Source organism: Lontra canadensis, unplaced genomic scaffold, assembly GCF_010015895.1.
Source record: "Lontra canadensis isolate GAN:19392208 unplaced genomic scaffold, GSC_riverotter_1.0 scaffold122, whole genome shotgun sequence".
Classification (NCBI taxonomy): domain Eukaryota; kingdom Metazoa; phylum Chordata; class Mammalia; order Carnivora; family Mustelidae; genus Lontra; species Lontra canadensis.
Window position 1 is genome coordinate 2,208,916 of NW_022631116.1, and position 18,548 is coordinate 2,227,463.

The following is an 18,548-nucleotide window of genomic DNA, read 5'->3' on the forward strand; positions in this document are numbered from 1 at the left end:
GGTCTTAGGCCAGAACACCTGGAGGAGGGCTTCTGGGTCCTACTCCACACTGGAGACTGTTCTTAGCCAAGTCCATGGGGGCAGGTGGGCAGGAGTATCGCCAGGGGCTCCCAGCTGGGGCCCTCAGAGTGTGGTGCCCCCCCAAACCCTTGTCCCTCCTCAGGCTTGGAAAACCTCTGCTCCCAGCCCGCTCAGGGCCCCTTTCCCCCATGCTCCCTCTCCTCCCTCCCACTTGATATCCTTTCTAAAGGAGCCCTGATGGGGTTTTCTTCTGGGTCCCCGGCAGTTTTTCCTTGCAATCCCGTAATCCAGAAACTTGCCCCTCCAAACCCCAAGGCAAAGGAGCACTGAGGTTGGGTCATCTGGAGAAGCAGTAGTACAGATGACCTCAGAAACATGAAAAAAAAACAAAAACAAAAACAAATCATTATCAGTACATGGGACCCTATCACAGAGCAGGAGAATTTATGCCGAACGCCGTTTCCAAGGTTTGCCCTATGTAGAAAAGCAACCTCTTATACAATGGCCAGCCTGCCTTTGGCTTCCTCCTGGGTTGGGTGGGCTGGAGGAGTGGTCTTCATCCAACGTTGGAGGGCTTGGGAGATGTGCATGCACTGGGAAGACCATCTCTCCAGGAGTTTTCTGGCCCTCTGGGGGAGGTTCTAAGATGCTTCCTTGCAACTAGGAAAGCTTCTTGAAGGTTAGGGGTGGGTCTCCTCCCTGGCCAGGGTGTGGCGGGGGGTGGGCACTAAGCCACCTCCAGAGGGCTGTTTTGGGTGTGTTGGGTGGGACTCAAGGGTAAGACTGGGCCGCCCCTGACCTCTGGGCATCCTTCCCTCTTGCAGGACCTGGGCATGGAGTCGACCTCTCTAGACGACGTTCTGTACCGCTACGCCAGCTTCAGGAACCTGGTGGACCCCATCACACACGACCTCATCATCAGCCTGGCCCGCTACATCCACTGCCCCAAGCCGGTAGGGCAGCCGTGGTCTGAGCCGGCCACCTCTGGGGGTGGGATGCGGGCGCCTTTCTGGCCAGAGCAGCTAAGGCTCCAGGGAGGGCTGGTCGTTACTGCCCGGGGCCCAAGGAGGACAAACCAGTGGGGCCTGGGGTGCCCACCCTGTCCTAAGGCCCAGCATCCATGAGCCCAGGTTTTGTTTGACCCGTGGGGGTATTAAATCTGGACTCATCGCCAACATTTAGAACTCAGACTATTTCACACATCTTTCCCTGTTCAGCTGCCCTTGAATAATGGGACGCTCCTACAGCAGGGAACCCTCATTTTATGGGACTGGAGCTGAGTAGCCACACCTGTGATGTGGGCGAGGACCGCCATGGACAGTTGTGTGCGTTGTACCTTGCACAAAGACAGGCACACGCCAAGGTGGCAGGAGACAGTTCAGTTCCAGCCCTCTCTCTGCCACCAACTCACAGGCACTGGCTCAAGCCTATGTCCGTCTAGTGGTGGACCTCTTCCTACTTGCACAAAGGCGCCATGTAAATCTAGCAGTGACCCCACTCGGTGCTTTCCAGGGCCTCAGTCCTCAGCACACCCAACGGCCTTCCTCTCGAAGGCTGAATGTCATTTTACACACATCCCCCCACTTTGCTCATGCCCACGTCTGCCTGGCTTCCAGAGCTGAGAAGGGAGAGCTCCGAGGGCGGATGATGCTTAGCCAACTTCCAGATGGGAGCGCCTGCCCCCCTCCTCATGGGGTGCCGGGCCAGCTTACCCAGCATGACCCCGGCAGGGAAGGGGAGGGCCAGTGTGGGGGCAGCTCCACTCTGGAGCGCTTCTCTCCCATCCCTCATTTTCCAGCAGCTTCCAAAAGAAGGGCTTCCTCTGTGACAGGGCCAGGAAGCCTAGAGCAGGACCCAGGAGTGCCTGAGGGTAGCTTTTGCTTCCAGAGTAGGATTGAGAAGAGGGAGGGCATGCTGGTCAAACCCACCCTCCGTTGGCCTGAGCACAGACTTGAGCGCAGGCAACATTGTTCTGGAGCTGGGCCTCCATCCGGGCCTCTGTATGCAGCCTTCTCTCTGGCTCCTGGGGCTGTCTGGGGCCAAGGTTCTGAGGTGAGGAGCGAGCTCTGAGCCGTTGGGGGAGGAGGAGTGTTGGGGCTGGTGGTGGGATGCAGCAGAAGGCAAGGATACGGGGCTCAAATAGGGGACGTAAGAAAAAGCGGGTAAGGAGGGTTATCAGGCTGGGAGCCTCGGGGCCTGGGGGTGAGGGGCTGGCACCAGGAGCCGCAGGGGAACCAGCCGGGCTTGGAATCACCTTCCCTTCTCATTCCCATCCTACCTGGCTCAGCCTGGGGAAGCTGTGAGCAGGGTCTGTCTGAGGCCTCGCAGGTGCCAGACCTCTCTCTGCCTTTTCTGGACCGTGAATTCAAATGCCCCCAGGTGACGGGTGACCAATCACAGGGCACTTAGAACAGCTCAAGAGGAGGGATGTTATTTTTGTGCCCATTTTGGAGTTGAGGAAGACCAAAGTCAGGTAATGAAGCAATCTGCTAAAAGGGACACAGGTGTGATTGGACCCAGTTCTGGGTTGGTTGCAGGCTGGTGCTCAGGCACCGGACCCCTGAGCTCCCAGTGCTTCCAGTGCTCCCAGTGCTCAGGGTGGGGCCAGGGGGGACTTGTGGGGCTGCATCTGGGCCGGAGGAGGAGGGCTTGCAGGTGGGTAACTGCCAATGCAAACCACAGGACACGGGAGGTGCCCCAAGGGGTTCTGGGCTGAGACCTGTCCCCTCCGTCTGGGTGGGGAGTACAGGGGCTGTACCTGGGGGGCTCTGAGCTCAGGCTGCTACAACACATTATCCCTGACTGGGTGGCTTAGAATCAACAGAATGGTATTGCTCACAGTTCTGGAAGCCAGAAGTCCAACATCAGGGTGCCGGCAAGGTCCGGTTCTGGCGAGAGCCCTCTTCCCGGTTTGCAGACAGCCACCTTCTCATTGTGGCTTCATGTTGGCAGAAAGCAAGCCAGCTAGCTGTTTTCTTCTTCCAACCCTCATGACCTCATCTAATCCTACTCCCCCCCGCAAAGGTCCTACCTCCAGACACCATCACCCGGGGATGGGGTTCAACCTATGAGTTGGGGGGTGGGGGACACAAACATTGCCACCCACCCCCCCAAGCCCCCACTCCCCATCTCCCACCCCCCCACCTCCAGCATGGGGTAGATTTCTTTCTTTCTTTTTTTTTTTTTTTAAAGATTTTATTTATTTATTTGACAGAGAGAGATCACAAGTAGACAGAGAAGCAGGCAGAGAGAGAGAGGGAAGCAGACTCCCTGCTGAGCAGGGAGCCCGATGCGGGACTCGATCCCAGGACCCTGAGATCATGACCTGAGCCGAAGGCAGCGGCTTAACCCACTGAGCCACCCAGGCGCCCCATGGGGTAGCTTTCTTAGGCCACTTCATTAGCTGAACTGAACTTTCCTCAACTCCAAAGGCACATAACAATACCGTACCCTATAGAGCCGTGGCTGGGGGGTGGGGTTCAGTGAACTGATTCTCTCCAGAGTGTGCCTGGCAGGACTGAGCACCCTCTACCCAGAAGCTAAGCTGTGCCTAGTCAGTGAGCACCCATCACAGGCCAAGCAGGGTGCTCAGACCCAGCAGGTCTGTGGTGGGACATTGAGGCAGGGATTGGGCTCAGAGTCTTGGAGAACAAGGGGACGGCCTGGGATTTCCTGATTTTCAGAGCAAGTCAGGGGTGTCAGCCCGGTCGGAGGCCCCGGGGCCTGGCTGGTTCCCCTAGCCATACCCAAGGCCATGTGGCCGGAGAGGCCCTTTGGAAGGGCTCTCCTGGTTGTAGTTGAGGTCAGGGCTGAAGGTCCTGGCTCTGGGCCCCCGAAGCTGGTGATAAAAGCAGCCTCTGAGTGCACTCACCCCAAAACGTGAGCTGGCTCGGGGTTGGCCAGGACTTCCTGTTCTTAGATCTTTCATCTGAGAACTTCAGATCAGAGATGTCAAAACCATCAACCTCAAGGGGCCGCCTCCCTCAATGGCGATGCGGGACAAAGGAAATAGCCCTTCCTTGTCCAGTCTCGGGAAGGGTCCACCAGACCACTAACCCCACGACTAAGATGACCCCCCTCGAATGAGTCCCAACCTACCCAAAACCCCCTCTGGTGTCCCACCTGGACATGGGCCTAGGCCCTAGATGGGGGTAGGACTGTGCATGCCCCGAGAAGGAGGGGACAGGCAAAACCCCATCTTGTCCATGACTGTGTGTTGATTCATCCACAGCCCAGCTTCCAGCTCAAAAGTCACCCACCTCTTGGACATTTCTGCCTGGGTGTCCCTGAGTCACCACCCCTCCCCCACCCAAAACATCACACCACCAGCACAGATTATGTCGCAGGCAAGTTCAGAGACCCCTTCCTCCCCTGGGCCCCAGTGCCAGACCCGCACATCCCGTCATGCCTCCCAGCCCTCTGTGCTCTGGGAGCAGCCAGGGAGCAATGTGCAAGGTCAAAATCAATGTGGATCCCCCAAGAACCTTGCTGAGAAACCTCCCACGTGGGCTGGTGTCCTACTTTCACTAAAACCCAAACCCCATCCGTGGTCCCCCGCCCGAATCTTCTGTCTCATCCTCTCCACTCCGCTCACTCAGCGGCTCGGGCCACCTGGGCCTCCTCTCGGTTCCTGGAGCATTCAGATCTCTCCTGCCTCCAGGACCTTGCTGCCTCCGCCTCTGCCTGGGCTCCCCAGCTTCTCCATTCAGACTCAGCCTCTCCAGAACCTTCTGTGACCAGCCTCGTCATTGACACAGCTCCCCCAGTCACCCCGTGCCCTGTTGAGGACTTCATTTCTCTCACTGGTCTCCCAAGTTATCTGGCTTATCTCTTTGTCGCCTGACACACGGTTGGCCGTCCACCGTGAGAACAGTGGTATTGCCGAAGGGGGAGTAGATGGCATCTGTCTTGTTCGCAGTGACATCTTGCATCAGGCAGGGCTTAGTACAAGCTGTGACCAGAGCCATGAGAGCTCCCTTCCCAGGACAGTGCTGTGTCTTCTATTGCTGTGTAACAAATGACCCCAGAACTCCACGCTTTAAACGGTCCGCATTTATCCCTGGGCAGTCTCTACTGTGTGACTAGGTAATTCTAGCTTGGGGTCCCTCCAGACAGTGGCCAGGGCTCTAAGGATCTACAGGCAGGCCCCCTTCCGGGCTGGCCCACTCTTTGGCTGCTGGCAGGAGGCTTCAGTTTCTTGCCACATGGGTCTTTCCATAGGACAGCTTGAGTTTTCTCTTAACGGCAGCGGGCTTAGCCCAGAGCAGGTGATCCGAGAAAAGAACAAGGCAGACACCACAGTATCTTTTATGACCTTGCCACATTCTATGCATCACCCAGATCAACACTGATGCAGAGCAGGAGATGACGGGAGGGGGCGGTGACAGGAGGCCAGGGTCCGTGGGGCACTCTTGGTATCTGGCTGCCTCACATGCTGAAGCCGGGAGGGAATGAGAGTAGGAAGGATCCTTCCTCCTGCTCTCTGGTCTCACTCCAATCGCTCTCATTGGCTGAACCCACCTGGAAGTCGGGGCAGGAGGCCCCGCGATGCTGTCTATAGCACTCAAGTCTCCCCATATCCAGAGCAGGATCCAGCTTGTGGGAGGAAGGACGGTCAATAGCTGAAGAATGAGTTTCTGAATGAGTGAGGGAAGCCGTTGGCCGGCACTAGTGGAGGGCTGTGCTTGTTTGGGGGCCTGGGGAAGCCAAGATGGCGGATGGGAGCCCCCATCGGACAGGCGACAGGTGGAGCAGCGTGGGGTGCTGTGGCCCCTCCTGGAGGGGACTGCGGTCTGCCTTGAGCATCCTTCCTGACAAGTCAGCCAGAGTCCCTCAGGGTCCTCTCCAGCCCCCTGGCTCCGGTCAGGGGCAATAGGAGGCCCCAGTGCTTCGGGACCCTTGCTCCACCCTGCAATGCCCAGCTACCCAAGACTTGCATCTTGCCCCTTCCTTCCTTCCTTGGGTGGCAGGAAGAGCTGTAGAATTAATTCCACAAACTGCCTTTGAGCCCCCGGTGTGGGTGAGGAGGGCTTTTTGGCGCCTCAAGCTATGAAAATAATTTGTCCTGATACCGAGGGCTTTCGTGGGGCCCAAAGACAGCCAAGCTTGGAAGGAGGGGCTAGAAGTACAGACGACACGCTGTGCAGACATCTCTCCACCCCTCCTCTGGGCTCCCCCGGGTCTCACTCTCCATTCCCGAGGGCTGCGAGTCTACCGGTCGGTGTCCAGCCCTGGGAGCAGACGGGGGGAGGGGGGTGTCTCGTCGCCAGGAAAGAGCTGATTGGCTGCGCTCCGCCAGGGCCCGCTTCTGGACCAATCAGTTGCAGCGTGGGATGGGGTCTGGTTTCACAAAGGGGCTGCTGGGCCTCACCACTTTGAGGAGCAGAGAGAGGCCCGCCCACCGCGGAGCGCCGGGTGCGGGGCGCACGGACCGGGTAACTTGTGGGGCCGGTGGTCACACTCCTCGGCCAAGGTTGCACAAGGGGCGCGTGGCTGCTGTTCCTGGAAACCACGCAGGAACGACACTTTCTCCTCCTCTGCCTCCTCCCTCCCCTTCCAGCCCCTGCCTTCCCCACCCTCTCCTTCTCCAGCTCTGAGTCCGTCCTGCTTTGTCCTCTTCTCCGCGGGAGGGAGACCTGGAGTTGGGGGGTGGGGGGACTAGATGGGCTTGCTTAAGGCTTTTGCGGGTGCAAATGATAGAAACACCTTGAACCCACCTAAGCAAATGATTTATCCCCAGGAGGGCAGCGCAGGGCGGGAGGGCAGGTTGGGAAGGATGCCAACCCCGGAGCCTGGCTTTGCGTCCTCATTCCATCTTACACGTTGTGGGGCTTGCCTGTCTAGTCAGCTTCTTTATGCCTCAATTCCCTCCTTTGTAAAGTGGGGGTGATAGTAGCCCCCGTTTCATAGGATCCTTGTGAGTTACAGGACCGTCATGAGCTCGTGCGCGCAGTGCGCAGAGGCGACGCCTAACCTAGTAGAAGCGCGGTAAATGTTAGCTGCTGTTTATGTAGCCCAGGCAGACGGAAGCGAGCTCTCCCTTCTATGAGGACACCAGCCCACGCTGAGTCTCAAATCGCCTGTGAGGTGACCGTATCTGTTGTCCTTGTTGGTGAGGAAACAGGCTTGCTCAGTCTCCCGGGCGGGGAACCGCGACGCGCGATCAGCCCATTGCGGCGCCTTGCACACAGCTGCCCCCTTGTGGCAGCGCCGGCGCACTGAGGCGGCTGCTTTGCCGCCTTTCCCTCTTTGTTTCTTCCTTTCTCCGCCCAGCGACTCAGGCCCAGCGGCTCCGGCCCAGAGGCTCAGGCCTGGAGGCTGACACCCCCCCGCCCCCCACGGAAGTGTTTGAAGGAGCAGCCGAAGCTTTGGAGCTCGGTGCTCATCTGTGGGGCAGGTGCCGCGGGAGAGTGGCAATGTTCTGGCCGCGGGGTGGTCCCAGGAGTGATGCCGGACCAACCACCCAATCCATCCCCAGCCCCGCCCCTCTGAAGAGTTTGCCCCGGTGCTTCTCCACCTTGGCGACACAGGAATCATATATGGAGCTTTTAAAAAAATCTCTGCATGCAAGCTGCCCACTCCTGCTGGGGGTGGCCCAGGCAGGGTTTTTTAAAGCCCCTTGGTAATAATTCCAGGATGTAAGGACCCCAAGGGAAGAACCACAGCTCTAAAGGCGCCGTCTCTGCTGTCGCCTGCCATCTTCCGTTTGGCCTCCAGAGTTGGCCTTCACCAGGGCCCCCACCATGACCGCCCCTCCGTGCGCCTCTTCTGGCCAAGGCCTCCTTATCGGAGTCCCACCAACCCTTCTCCTTGGTGCCCATGGCTACACTGTGCCTTCTCCATCCCTTCCTGTCTGGTATGTCCTCCCCCTGCCCCTTGCTTTCAGCCTCACCTCATTCCACAACTGGAGGGTAAATCAGAGGCTGATGAGTGTATCTTGAGCCACAGCCTCATAAATCCAGTTACATCTCCCAGGAGGGACTCACAGACCCCCTCAGACTCCACGAGGCGCCAAATGAGCGCTCATTCCCCCCGTCTTGCTTTCTCATCCCCTTCTCTCCTGGAGCCGCTTGCCTTCTACCCAGGTCCTAAGCCCCAAACCTGGATCCTTCCTCATCCCCGCCCTGCCCACACCCTCTCCATCCTGGGCATTGCTCAGTCTCCATCACTTTCAGGGCTTTCTGTAGGCCCGGCACGGAGGCCCCAAACTGCACAAAGCAGATGGACCTGGCCCCGGACCACTGTCTGTCAGAGGGACAGTCCCAAAATGCAAACATGATCCTGCTGTTCTCCTCCGATCGAGCCGCTGCCTGCCGCTCCAGCTTCCCATCACACACACCCGAATGCGGAGGCTTAGCAAGAAACAAAGTCTGGAATCAGAACACGGCAACCCAAACATTGAGAGTGTAATCGCCTGAAGCGACAGGTGACATTTGTCAGACAGGCAGGCTGGGGCAGGAGGAATTGAGAACCAGAGATCAGAGACCGGAGGTGCTGTCTACACTGATTCTCTTCTGTCTTGAGCCTCTGTCTCCTGGAGCCCTGCTCAGATGTTTTACCTCTTTGGATATTCAACATCCCCCTTTCCTGCCTCTTCTCTCGTCTCTTGCCTTCAGGGTCTTCTTTTCTTGCCTTTCCAACAGCTCCAGCCCTGCTTTCTATGCCTCAGTTTCCTCCTTTGTAAAATGGGGCTAATGAGAGCAGTTCTGCTCTGGGGTGTCGTGGGAATTCTATGAAGTCCTAGCGTAAGGTCCATGTGCAGCAAACCAGGTGACAGATGATAGTGGCTTGGACCAACGTGGTAGTCTTGGAGGTGGTGAGATGTGACCAGATCCCAGATTGTCACCTGCTCCCATGCCTATAACATCCCCCAACCTCAAACCTTTGCACACATTTCCTCCTCACCCAGAGATGCCTCGTTTCCTCTCTCCATGCAAAAATCACGAACCCATCCACCCTGAAAACCCCAATGCACATCTGAGCCTGGGGAAGACTCCTCTTCCTCTACCCTGCCCGAGTTTTGCCTATCTACATTGCTCTTCTCATTTGGGACATTATTGACACAGTGAGCAAAACTGGAGAGCTAGCTGTGTCCTGAGCTATAGTCACAGCCCTGTGCAAATGGGGACTCATTTCATCCTTACAAAATGTCCCGTGTGTTGGGTTCTATTATCCCTTCACAGAGGAGGACTGAAGGTCAAGTGACTTGCCCAAGGTCACAGAGGAGGTGGCAAAGCAAGGGTTCACATCCACAAGGTTTGGCTCTGAGTCCATGCTCTTAAGTACTTAATAAGCTGCATCTCCATTAGCAGAATGTTGATGGTAACAACCTTCCGCTGGTCTTTATTGAGTGCCCGCTGTGTGCCAGGCACTGGACATGGGCTCAAGGTTGAACCTCACTCACTCTTGGACCCCCCTCTCCCAGGGCTTGGTGACTGTCTATTGAGCTGACTTCCCTTGGGACAGAGGTTGTCTCTCTAGCGTCTCTCTAAACCCAATGTAAGTTTGTCAGGGCCGCCATAACAAAATACTATTTAAACAACAGAAATTCATTTCCTCATAGCTGTGAAGGCTACAAGTCCAAGATCAAGGTGTTGGCAGGGTTGGTTTCTTCTGATTCCTCTCCTTGGCTTGAAGATGACCGGCTTCTCCAGGGTCCTCATGTGGTCTTTCCTCTGTGCATGTCTGTGACCTAATCCCTTTTCATGAGGACACCAGTCACGTTGGATAAGGGCCTACCCCAAATGACCTCATTTTAACAACTGAATTGCTCTGTGAGGCCCTATTTCCACATACAGTTGTAGTCTGAGATACCTGGGTTTAGGACTTAAATTTAAGAACTTTGGTGGGACACAATTCAGGACCTAATACCCAGGGTTTCTGGGGGTGCCTGGGTGGCTCAGTGGTTAAAGCCTCTGCCTTTGGCTCAGGTCATGGTCTCAGGGTCCTAGGATCAAGCCCCACATCAGGCTCTCTGCTCAGCAGGGAGCCTGCTTCCCATTCTCTCTCTGCCTCCTTATGATCTCTGTCTGTCAAATAAATAAATAAAATCTTAAAAAAAAATTAATACCCAGGGTTTCAAACTCAAATGCTGATGGGCTTGCAGCATCTCAATCAGTCAGTAGAGCATGGGACTCTTGTTCTCGGGTTCAAGCCCCACATTGGGTGTAGAACTTAGTTTTTTAAAAAAAAAAGTGCTGATGGGCCAGATTAGGATTACAGTAGACAAATGAATTGGGCTGGAAAGGACTTGGACACTCCTTTCTTGTTTATTTTCCTACTTTTGACATTTTCCCACGTGCACCATCATAAAAATATTTCCCTTTCTTTTTTTTTAAATTTTTTATTTCTTATTTTTTTAAGATTTTATTTATTTATTTGATAGAGAGATCACAAGTAGGCAGAGAGAGTGGGGGGAAGCAGGCTCCCCGCCGAGCAGAGAGCCTGATGCGGGGCTCGATTGCAGGACCTCGAGATCATGACCTGAGCCGAAGGCAGAGGCTTAACCCACTGAGCCACCCAGGCCCCTCCCCTTTCTTCTTTTTGCCTAGAACAATTGTCTGGTGCCTAGTAGGTGCTCAGTAAACCTTTGTTGAGCAAATGAGTGAGCAGAATGGCCCTGGCCACTGGGAAGAGGTAGGGACCATGAGGAATACTGGCTAAACACTCAGCTCTGGTCAATTGTCAGATTGTGAATGTAGAGTTTTATGCAAATCTCCATTTTGCCATGATAGCAACTAATTCACAGCCATGTGCAGGTCATTTTACAACCAACTGCTTTCTGCTTGGAGGCCCAGCAGGAAGAAGCCTCCCCCAGCTCATCCCTTGGAGAGGGGAAGCCGGAGGGGAGGGCCTGGTCTTTTGGGCCCTTGCCTGTGACTCAGGGCCTCCTGTGGTTGTCTCTGCAGGAAGGCGATGCGCTGGGCGCCATGGAGAAGCTATGCCGACAGCTGACCTACCACCTGAGCCCCCACTCCCAGTGGAGGCGGCACAGAGGGCTGGTGAAGAGGAAGCCGCAGGCCTGGTGAGTCTTAGTCCCCTGGGGCAGACCTGCCCCCCCCCACCCCAGGCCTCCTTCCACAAGGGCAGCCTAGAGCAAACCCACGCAAGGCTGGGCTCCTTGGGGCGATGGTGGGTGGGGGCTGGAATCAGAGGGGTTGCTCTGGAAGGTGCCTGAATGAGTCAGGGTTGGGTGGGGAGATCGGCCAGGAGGGCGCTCCAGGTGGGCATGAGGTATGAGGGGAGCTGCCGGTGGGGCCCTCCCTGCTCTGTGGGATGGGAGCCAGCACACCACCATTCAGAAGGGGTGGGTGGGGAGGAAGACATGAGGAGTTTCTAATTCCTGCTGTGCCAAACGTGGGCACTCCCACTGGATCCCCCACTTCTGGATGTCTTCTGGGGGGGGACCCAGGCTCTAGCCATGCCCCTGGGCCATGCAGCAATGAGAAGCCTCGAGAGTTTTATGGCCCCCTGAAGACTGGGGGCTTGGGGCACATGGGCACAGAACCCGTGGGCGAGATAGCTAGCACCACTGGAAGCAAGTAAAGGAGAGCCGCGAAGTTAGGTTTTCTGGAAGGAGCACCCCTGCCTTTCTAGCAAATGACCATGGGGGCAGAGTAGCTTGTATGCTTCCACTAGACTGGGCAGGGCCAGGACTGCCCTCCCTCACTGACAAGAGGTCTGGTTCCTCTTTCTCTTCTGGACTCTTCCACTCCAAAACCGGATTCCTTCCCAGGTGGAGGAAGAGAGAGTTAAGGATGGGGTTCCAGGTGGGCTGAAGTCAGAGCCTGTACATGGACAGAGCAGAGCAGGAGGACCCGTGGGACCTGGAAGTCATGAGGAGTCTGTGATCTAGTTCCTTAGGATTAAAAGCTCGAAATGTGACCTCGAATCCAGGAGCCTCCTCTTCTGTCTCCCCAACACAGCCGCTTGCTTTGTCCTTTCTTCATTTCAAAAGCCTCACTCCCCACATCACACTTGAATGAAATCCAAACAGGGTCCTCTGTGATGGGTGCTCGGCCCCTCCCTGGTCTCTCGCCTCCCATTTCCCCTCGCTGCAACCATGCTGGCCTTCCTGCTGTCTCACAGACGCCTCAGGGACTTTGCCCATGCCCTCCCTCTGCTGGAACTTTTATGAGACCCTTCTGAGGGCCCACTTTTTCTTCAAATGTCAGCTCGAATTACGTCCTCAGAGAAGCATTCCCTGAGTGGCCATGTCCAACCAAGCTCCTCTCACTTCCATCTCATTTGTTGTCTGTCTCCCCCGTCCCTGGTAGAGTGAAAACAGGGATCATGTCTGTCTTGTCCACGACTAGGACCTCAGTGTCTAGGACAGGGCCTGGCACGTAATGGGAGTTTAAAAACACTTGCTGAAGGATTGGATGGGGTAGGGGATATTACTGTCACCGTTTGGCCACAATCACCAAGCTGCTAAGTGGCAGGGCTGGCTTCAAACCCCAGGCCCAGGTTGTTAACCACATACTCCCTATCTCCCAGGTGTAATGGGTCTGTGCTTTATTTTACCCTGAACAAACGGCAGGCAATGTTTCAAGCATTTAGAGGTCACACCCTGAGAGGCAAGATGAGACTGGAAGCCGCCTTCCAGCTTCAGATCTCAAGGATACATGTTTTGCCAAGAAGTCCAAGCCGTGATCCTCGGGCTGCTCATATTGACATATGCTTTTTTCTTTTTAAAGATTTTATTTGACACACACAGAGAGAGAGAGAGAGAGAGAGAGATCACAAGTAGGCAGAGAGGCAGGCAGAGGTAGGGGGGAAGCAGGCTCCCCGCTGAGCGGAGAGCCCGATGTGGGGCTCGATCCCAGGACCCTGAAATCATGACCTGAGCCGAAGGCAGAGGCTTAACCCACTGAGCCACCCAGGCGGCCCGGACATATGCTCTTGAAACAAGCTGTGAGTCCCCCCCCTACCTTCCTCTCTTTCCCACTGTTGGGGTCCCAGGGCTTGCTTGGGGTACCTGGAAATGGGGGCGCTCTGGCCGCAGAGCAAGGTCCAGGAAGACAGAAGAGTAAGGAGTAGCAGACGGCGGGGAGTGAAAACCCGGCGGGGAGTGAAAACCCGTACAGAGCCCTGAGCCTCCAGGAGTCAGCACTACCCCCACCCCCAGGATCAGAGACCCTGCGCTCTCCCCTGCCGCTGCCCTACAGGGCTCTCCCTAAGGATTCCCCATCTGGTGGGCGAGATGGTCTTCAAAGCGCTGCTCTTGGGAAAGCGGGAAGCTCAGTCTAAGTGATTCATAATGGCCACAGCAAATACTCACTCCTCTCTCTGGTACGTGAGCACTGTTCTAAATGCTGGGCATCCGTTACCTTATTTCACTTAACAATTCTGTGGTACTCAGCTCCATTGTTCAGGTAAGTGACTGAGGCACAGAGAAGTTAAGGGACCAGAGCTCACACGAGCAAGAAGAGTTAAGATGCAAACCCAGGGGCATCTGGGTGGCTCAGTGGGTTAAGCCTCTGCCTTTAGCTCAGGTCATGATCTCAGGGTCCTGGGATCGAGCCCGGCATTGGGCGCTCTGCTCAGCAGGGAGCCTGCTTCCCCCTCTCTGCCTATTGTGATCTGTCAAATAAATAAATAAAATCTTAAAAAAAAAAAAAAGATGCAAACCCAGGCACTATGGCCCCAGAATGTACCCTTAGTCACTGCAGAAGCCTCTGGGCCTTTCCCTGGGGTCCCTCAAACTCTAGGCAGCTGGGCCCAGCCAGGCTGAGATGTGAGTATCGCCAGGGCACCAGAGGTCTTTGGTTTGTCCCGTCCCTGGAGCCGCAGGGTTGGGTGGTGGCCGCTGCTGCCTCCGGGAGGCCGGCCCCACTTGGTTGAACCTGGCTTGTCCCTTCTCCCCTGCAGCCTCAAGGCTGTCCTGGCTGGGAGCCCTCCAGACAACACTGTGGACCTGTCCGGCATCCCACTGACCTCCCGGGACCTGGAGCGGGTGACCAGCTACCTGCAGCGCTGCGGGGAGCAGGTGGACAGCGTGGAGCTGGGCTTCACGGGCCTCACCGACGACATGGTCCTGCAGCTGCTGCCCGCGCTCGGCGCACTGCCCCGCCTCACCACGCTGGCGCTCAACGGCAACCGGCTGACCCGGGCCCTGCTTCGTGACCTCACGGACACCCTCAAGGACCCCAGCAAGTTCCCCAACGTCACGTGGATCGACCTGGGCAACAATGTGGACATCTTTTCATTGCCCCAGCCCTTCCTGCTCAGCCTGCGCAAGCGCTCCCCGAAACAGGGCCACCTCCCCACCATCCTGGAGCTGGGCGAGGGCCCCTGCGGTGGGGAGGAGGCCCGGGATGGGACAGTAGACCAGGAGGACCCTGGGGGAGGCCCTCTGGATCCTGCCAAAGACCATGAGGGCGGGGAGACTGTAGGTACAGTTCAGACATGACACAGAAGTGGGGGTCCACACCAGGGAGTCCCGGCGGGGTAGGAGGACTGAGGCAGGCTAGGGGGCCCCCCGCCAGCAGCCTCAGGTAATCACCCAAAATTGGCCTGGACAACCCCACTCACCGGAGCCAGACTGTAGCATCTGGGAAGGGGGCTGTGCAATACTGCTCCAGTCCTCACTTCCCCCTCTTGTCAACCTCCTCTGCCTTTTGGCTCCTGAGAAGTCATGTATGGCTCAAGTCCCCAGATTAGTGGGTGGTCTTGTATGGAGATGAATGCTTGAGCTACTCTGGGTCAGAACTTAACCCCAGGCAGGGAGTGATAGTCCCACCCTACATCTAACCCAGTATTTCCTGATGGAACCTTTTTTCTCTGCCCTAACACCTGGCCAGGAGTCGAGTAGCGGCACTGACCAGCTCCCCAAAGACTCCCAAGAACCTAGTCCCCATCTGAGGTGGTGGTCTATCTCCTCCCTGTGAAGCCCTGAGGAACCACTTCTCAGTCTCAGCCTCCACTTAAGCCCACACCTGTCCCTGGGACCAGCCCCTGCGTACCCTTCAACAGACCATCCCAGGATGCCTACATACATGGCATATGCCCAAAAACCCCCGAACCCAGACTACCAGACCTTCACTAAGGTTTCCGTGTTCCAAGTCAGAGTACTTCTCTTGAAAAGGATTTTAAAAACCTTGTGGAGTCCCCCAGAAAGTCATCAGGGATACTAGGCTCACTCCCAAAAATCTTCTAATAAAAAACTTAAGACCATGAAAATGTGGTCAGACTTAACAACTCTTGGCAGATTTAGCGCCTCCCAGCAAGACAGCCAGGAGATGGGGATGAACTGGGGGTTCCTTGAATGGTTCTCACATCTCCCCCTTAATACTACCAGCTAAAAATCCATTCTAGGCACATTAAGCCCTAAAACCAAGGAAAAGACTTGAAGTCCAGGGATACTGGAGACCAACATTTTTTTTAACCTGAGAAAATTTACAGATGCCCATGGTGGTGACCAGAGCACAGGCAAACAGCAGACAGTTGAGAAGCATGGCCTGTCAGGCCTCTAGCCCAGTGACAGGTAGGTGAGATCCCAATTCAGGAAGGCACCAAGACGGGCTAGGTATTAAGCCATAATATGGGGACCCTGCCTGCCACGGCCCAGGTGTTTGGGCGAAGCACAGTGCAGAGCTTCGGGAGGTAGGCAGCTATGCAAAAGGACACAGCCCAAAGTGCTTTGGAACTTATACCCTCCAAGTCTGAAGTTGTTAGAGGGGAAACAGCTTAGGCTGACCTTGGAGAAGGTGAGAAGTGCTAATACCTTGACTGCTAATGTGACAGCAGTGACCACTTTTTCTTCAAATACATGTTTTTAAAAACCAGTACTAAAGACCATCCTTTATTGCAGTTTGTGGTAATTGCACATAAGTATCAGTTTCAGGAAGAAATATGTTTGCATCTTAAAGAACTCAGACCCTTACCCAACAGAACAAATTGATACAATATTTAAAAGTATAGAAGTTCTCTGGGTAGGAGAGATAAAAATACAGTATTTATAGTACATTACTAGAAAACTCAAGAATTCAATGACACCGACAGTGCTTACCCTACAGTTTGCCAAACACACTTGTTGGCTCTGCTTTTAAGATTAAGAGCCAACAAGAGTTGGTTCAAACTTTTAAGAGAACAGACTCCGCATCTCAGCACAAGGTAAGCACGGTTTCCACACCAACTGTTGAAGCCTGGGTTTTCAGTCCAAACTGATGGTGACCACAGGACCCCGAACTGCTGCAGCCTGGCTGACCATTCTCTGCAAAGACGGCCTGCAAAGAAACTAAGTATCAGTCTCACTTCCTGCTCCAACCACCAGTTATTCACAGTGTAAAAAAGGTATCTTCAGAAACCATACATTCACCACTATATAATCTGCCGGTAATTCCAGCTATTTTGGGTGATTTCATCATTTGATAACCTTTTTCTGAGAATCTATTTTAACAACACTAGCCGTTTATTCATTCTACCACGGGGGGTGGGGTCCTTGTCCTTGGAAGCTTACCTCTCCTTGGGCTGAGCTGCAGCCGCCACCAGCTTTCAAACTCCACACTGCGATCACCGTTCTTCAGCACACAAAACCTGGAGGGAAATGAACCGAGGCATCCCTAGTCAGGCAGCAGGTAACAAAGGCAGAGAAAAGAGTCTTGCTCATGAGAGCCTCAACTACAAATCCAGCCCATCCTAATGGCAGCCCTTAAGAACCTACTGGAGGTGTTTTTTTCGTTCATGAAGCCATGTGAAGTCTGTAAGTCCTAACTGGCTTTTCTGGGTGATGCAACCTTATTTCATCCCATCATTTTAACCCCACACACCTGCGCGGTCATCTCCAAGGACGAGGAAAGCTACATCTCAGCAGACAGGCAACTGGGACAGCATTTTAGAGCAGTGAGCTAACAAACTCCCGGGTTTCCTCTGCCCTCTGCTCCACTGCCACCATGAACCGTATCTGTATCTCCAAGATACGCTCAATGAAGGTCAAGGGCTACAGTAATACAAGGTTATTAGGTTAGCCGGCTAAAAGTGCCACTACCTGACCTAACCGGAAGGTCACATCATCTAACAGCCGGCCATGCAAGCTGTTCCACAGACCGAAGCTTACCTTAACGGCAGGCCAGTGCTCCTCCCTCTAACACTCAGCAGCTGGTCTCGATCTGATCACACACTGGTGACCCCGCAGCACTCATGTGCAACCTTGGTGAAGAGATGATGAGAAAAGGTCACTGCCCAAACCAGACCAACTTACTCCAGGGCGGCGGCAGCTGAGCAGAACTTGTTGACCGCAGTCAGCCAGGAACGTTATCGTCAGTTATCGCTTCTGACGGCACTTCCTATAGATGATTTCATCAGAGCAGTCAACACCTCCCTGCTCCCCAGCACCGCTCCCGACACCTGAACGGGACCTGGAACTGAGCCCTGATTGCTTGAGGAACCACGGGGGCACTGGCCGCTTTAAACCAAGCATTTTAACGGAGTTCACCTCTGGCGACCGCTGCGGTAGAACAGCTCAGGGTCAGCAGCCGCGCCCTGCCATTGCCACTCCAAGCGCCAGGCTACGTGTGCAGTGCAGAGGAGCACAATTACGGCCCAATGCATCAACCGTGAAGGGGCAGCCAATGCCGGTGCACTCAGACCAACGAACACGGAAAAGCGAAGTAAGGGGTTAGCGCAGTCCTGCCCACACTGGGTCCTACCTCCGGGTGGGAGACCGCTCCTGGCCTCAAGGCACTGCAAGGCATGTGCCACCTGGAACACGGGAGGGCGACAGGCGTTAAGGGCACGTAGTGGCAGTGCTGTTCAACCCGACCGTTGAGGCTTCCGCGACCGCGGTCAGGCAGGCATCAGAGTCGTCAATTATCGCTTCTGACGGCACTTCCTAACCCCAGGATCATCAGCACCGTCGGGCAAGCCCTCCTCGACGTCCCATGCGCCACGCTCCCCCGGGCCGCGCTTACCCAGTCCTCCCGGGTTGGCGCACCTCCCACGCCGCGTCCGGGGAGCAGGGAACCGGCCTTCGGGGACCTCGGGCTCCGGAGTCCACGGCGGCAGCGGCTCTGCTGGAAACACGCGCGCGGGCCTTGAGCCTCAGTCCCCGGCAGCCCTGCCTGGCTCTCCCCAACCGCCGTGCCCGCCCCGAAACCCGGAAACGAGCCATAGGGAGCCGCCCTGCGCCCCCCACAGAAGCTTCCTGAAAACAACTTCTCAGAAATTAAGAAACCTTTAGCTCCTTCGCCCTCGCCGCCAGCTACTAGGCCCAATCACACACCCCACTCACCTCCATTTTCACGGTACGGAAAAGATGGCCTCTTTTGCGGCCTGGGCCTTTAAGGAGTCGGAATATTCCATTCTTCACAGAAGGGAGGGTAATACTGGCAGAGACTCACGGGAACGTCCAGCCCATTTCACGATGCAGACTCCGCCTCACCACCCGGGGACACCCCCCTTCATTAGAGCCTATGGTCTCTTCCACGTCCCCGGGAATTCTGGGTCCCGCGGCGCCCGGGGTGCTCAGGGCGCATGCGCGGGGGCTGGATCGTACCTCCTGAGCTCCGTGGTTTGGAGGACGTTTCTCA

General features: G+C 55.6%; 1 protein-coding gene, 1 long non-coding RNA gene and 3 other non-coding genes across 8 annotated transcripts in view; 1 reads left to right on the forward strand and 4 right to left on the reverse strand.

Annotated features, from left to right (window-relative positions):
- Positions 1–14,799, forward strand: part of LRRC75A (leucine rich repeat containing 75A) — a 41,521-nt gene extending 26,722 nt beyond the window's left edge. Inside the window, exons 2-4 of the mRNA XM_032841217.1 lie at positions 846–974; positions 10,929–11,044; positions 13,891–14,799. Coding sequence (XP_032697108.1) covers positions 846–974; positions 10,929–11,044; positions 13,891–14,431 — 786 coding nt within the window. The 3' untranslated portion in view covers positions 14,432–14,799. The remainder of the gene's footprint in view (positions 1–845; positions 975–10,928; positions 11,045–13,890) is intronic.
- Positions 14,800–16,318: 1,519 nt separating this feature from the next.
- On the reverse strand, positions 16,319–16,390 carry LOC116857364. The gene has a single exon (XR_004380742.1). It is a non-coding gene; the product is annotated as a small nucleolar RNA SNORD65 (small nucleolar RNA).
- Positions 16,391–16,617: 227 nt separating this feature from the next.
- On the reverse strand, positions 16,618–18,487 carry LOC116857272. Of its 4 annotated transcripts, XR_004380727.1 has the most exons (4): positions 18,251–18,267; positions 17,931–18,029; positions 17,670–17,721; positions 16,618–17,169 (listed from the first exon to the last, which is right to left on the reverse strand). It is a non-coding gene; the product is annotated as an uncharacterized LOC116857272 (long non-coding RNA). The 4 variants fall into 4 exon arrangements; XR_004380728.1 differs by having other exon boundaries at positions 17,670–18,032; positions 18,194–18,258; XR_004380726.1 differs by having other exon boundaries at positions 16,619–17,169; positions 17,670–18,032; positions 18,251–18,487.
- Positions 17,260–17,329, reverse strand: LOC116857360. The gene has a single exon (XR_004380739.1). It is a non-coding gene; the product is annotated as a small nucleolar RNA SNORD49 (small nucleolar RNA).
- Positions 17,804–17,874, reverse strand: LOC116857362. The gene has a single exon (XR_004380740.1). It is a non-coding gene; the product is annotated as a small nucleolar RNA SNORD49 (small nucleolar RNA).
- Positions 18,488–18,548: the final 61 nt, after the last annotated feature.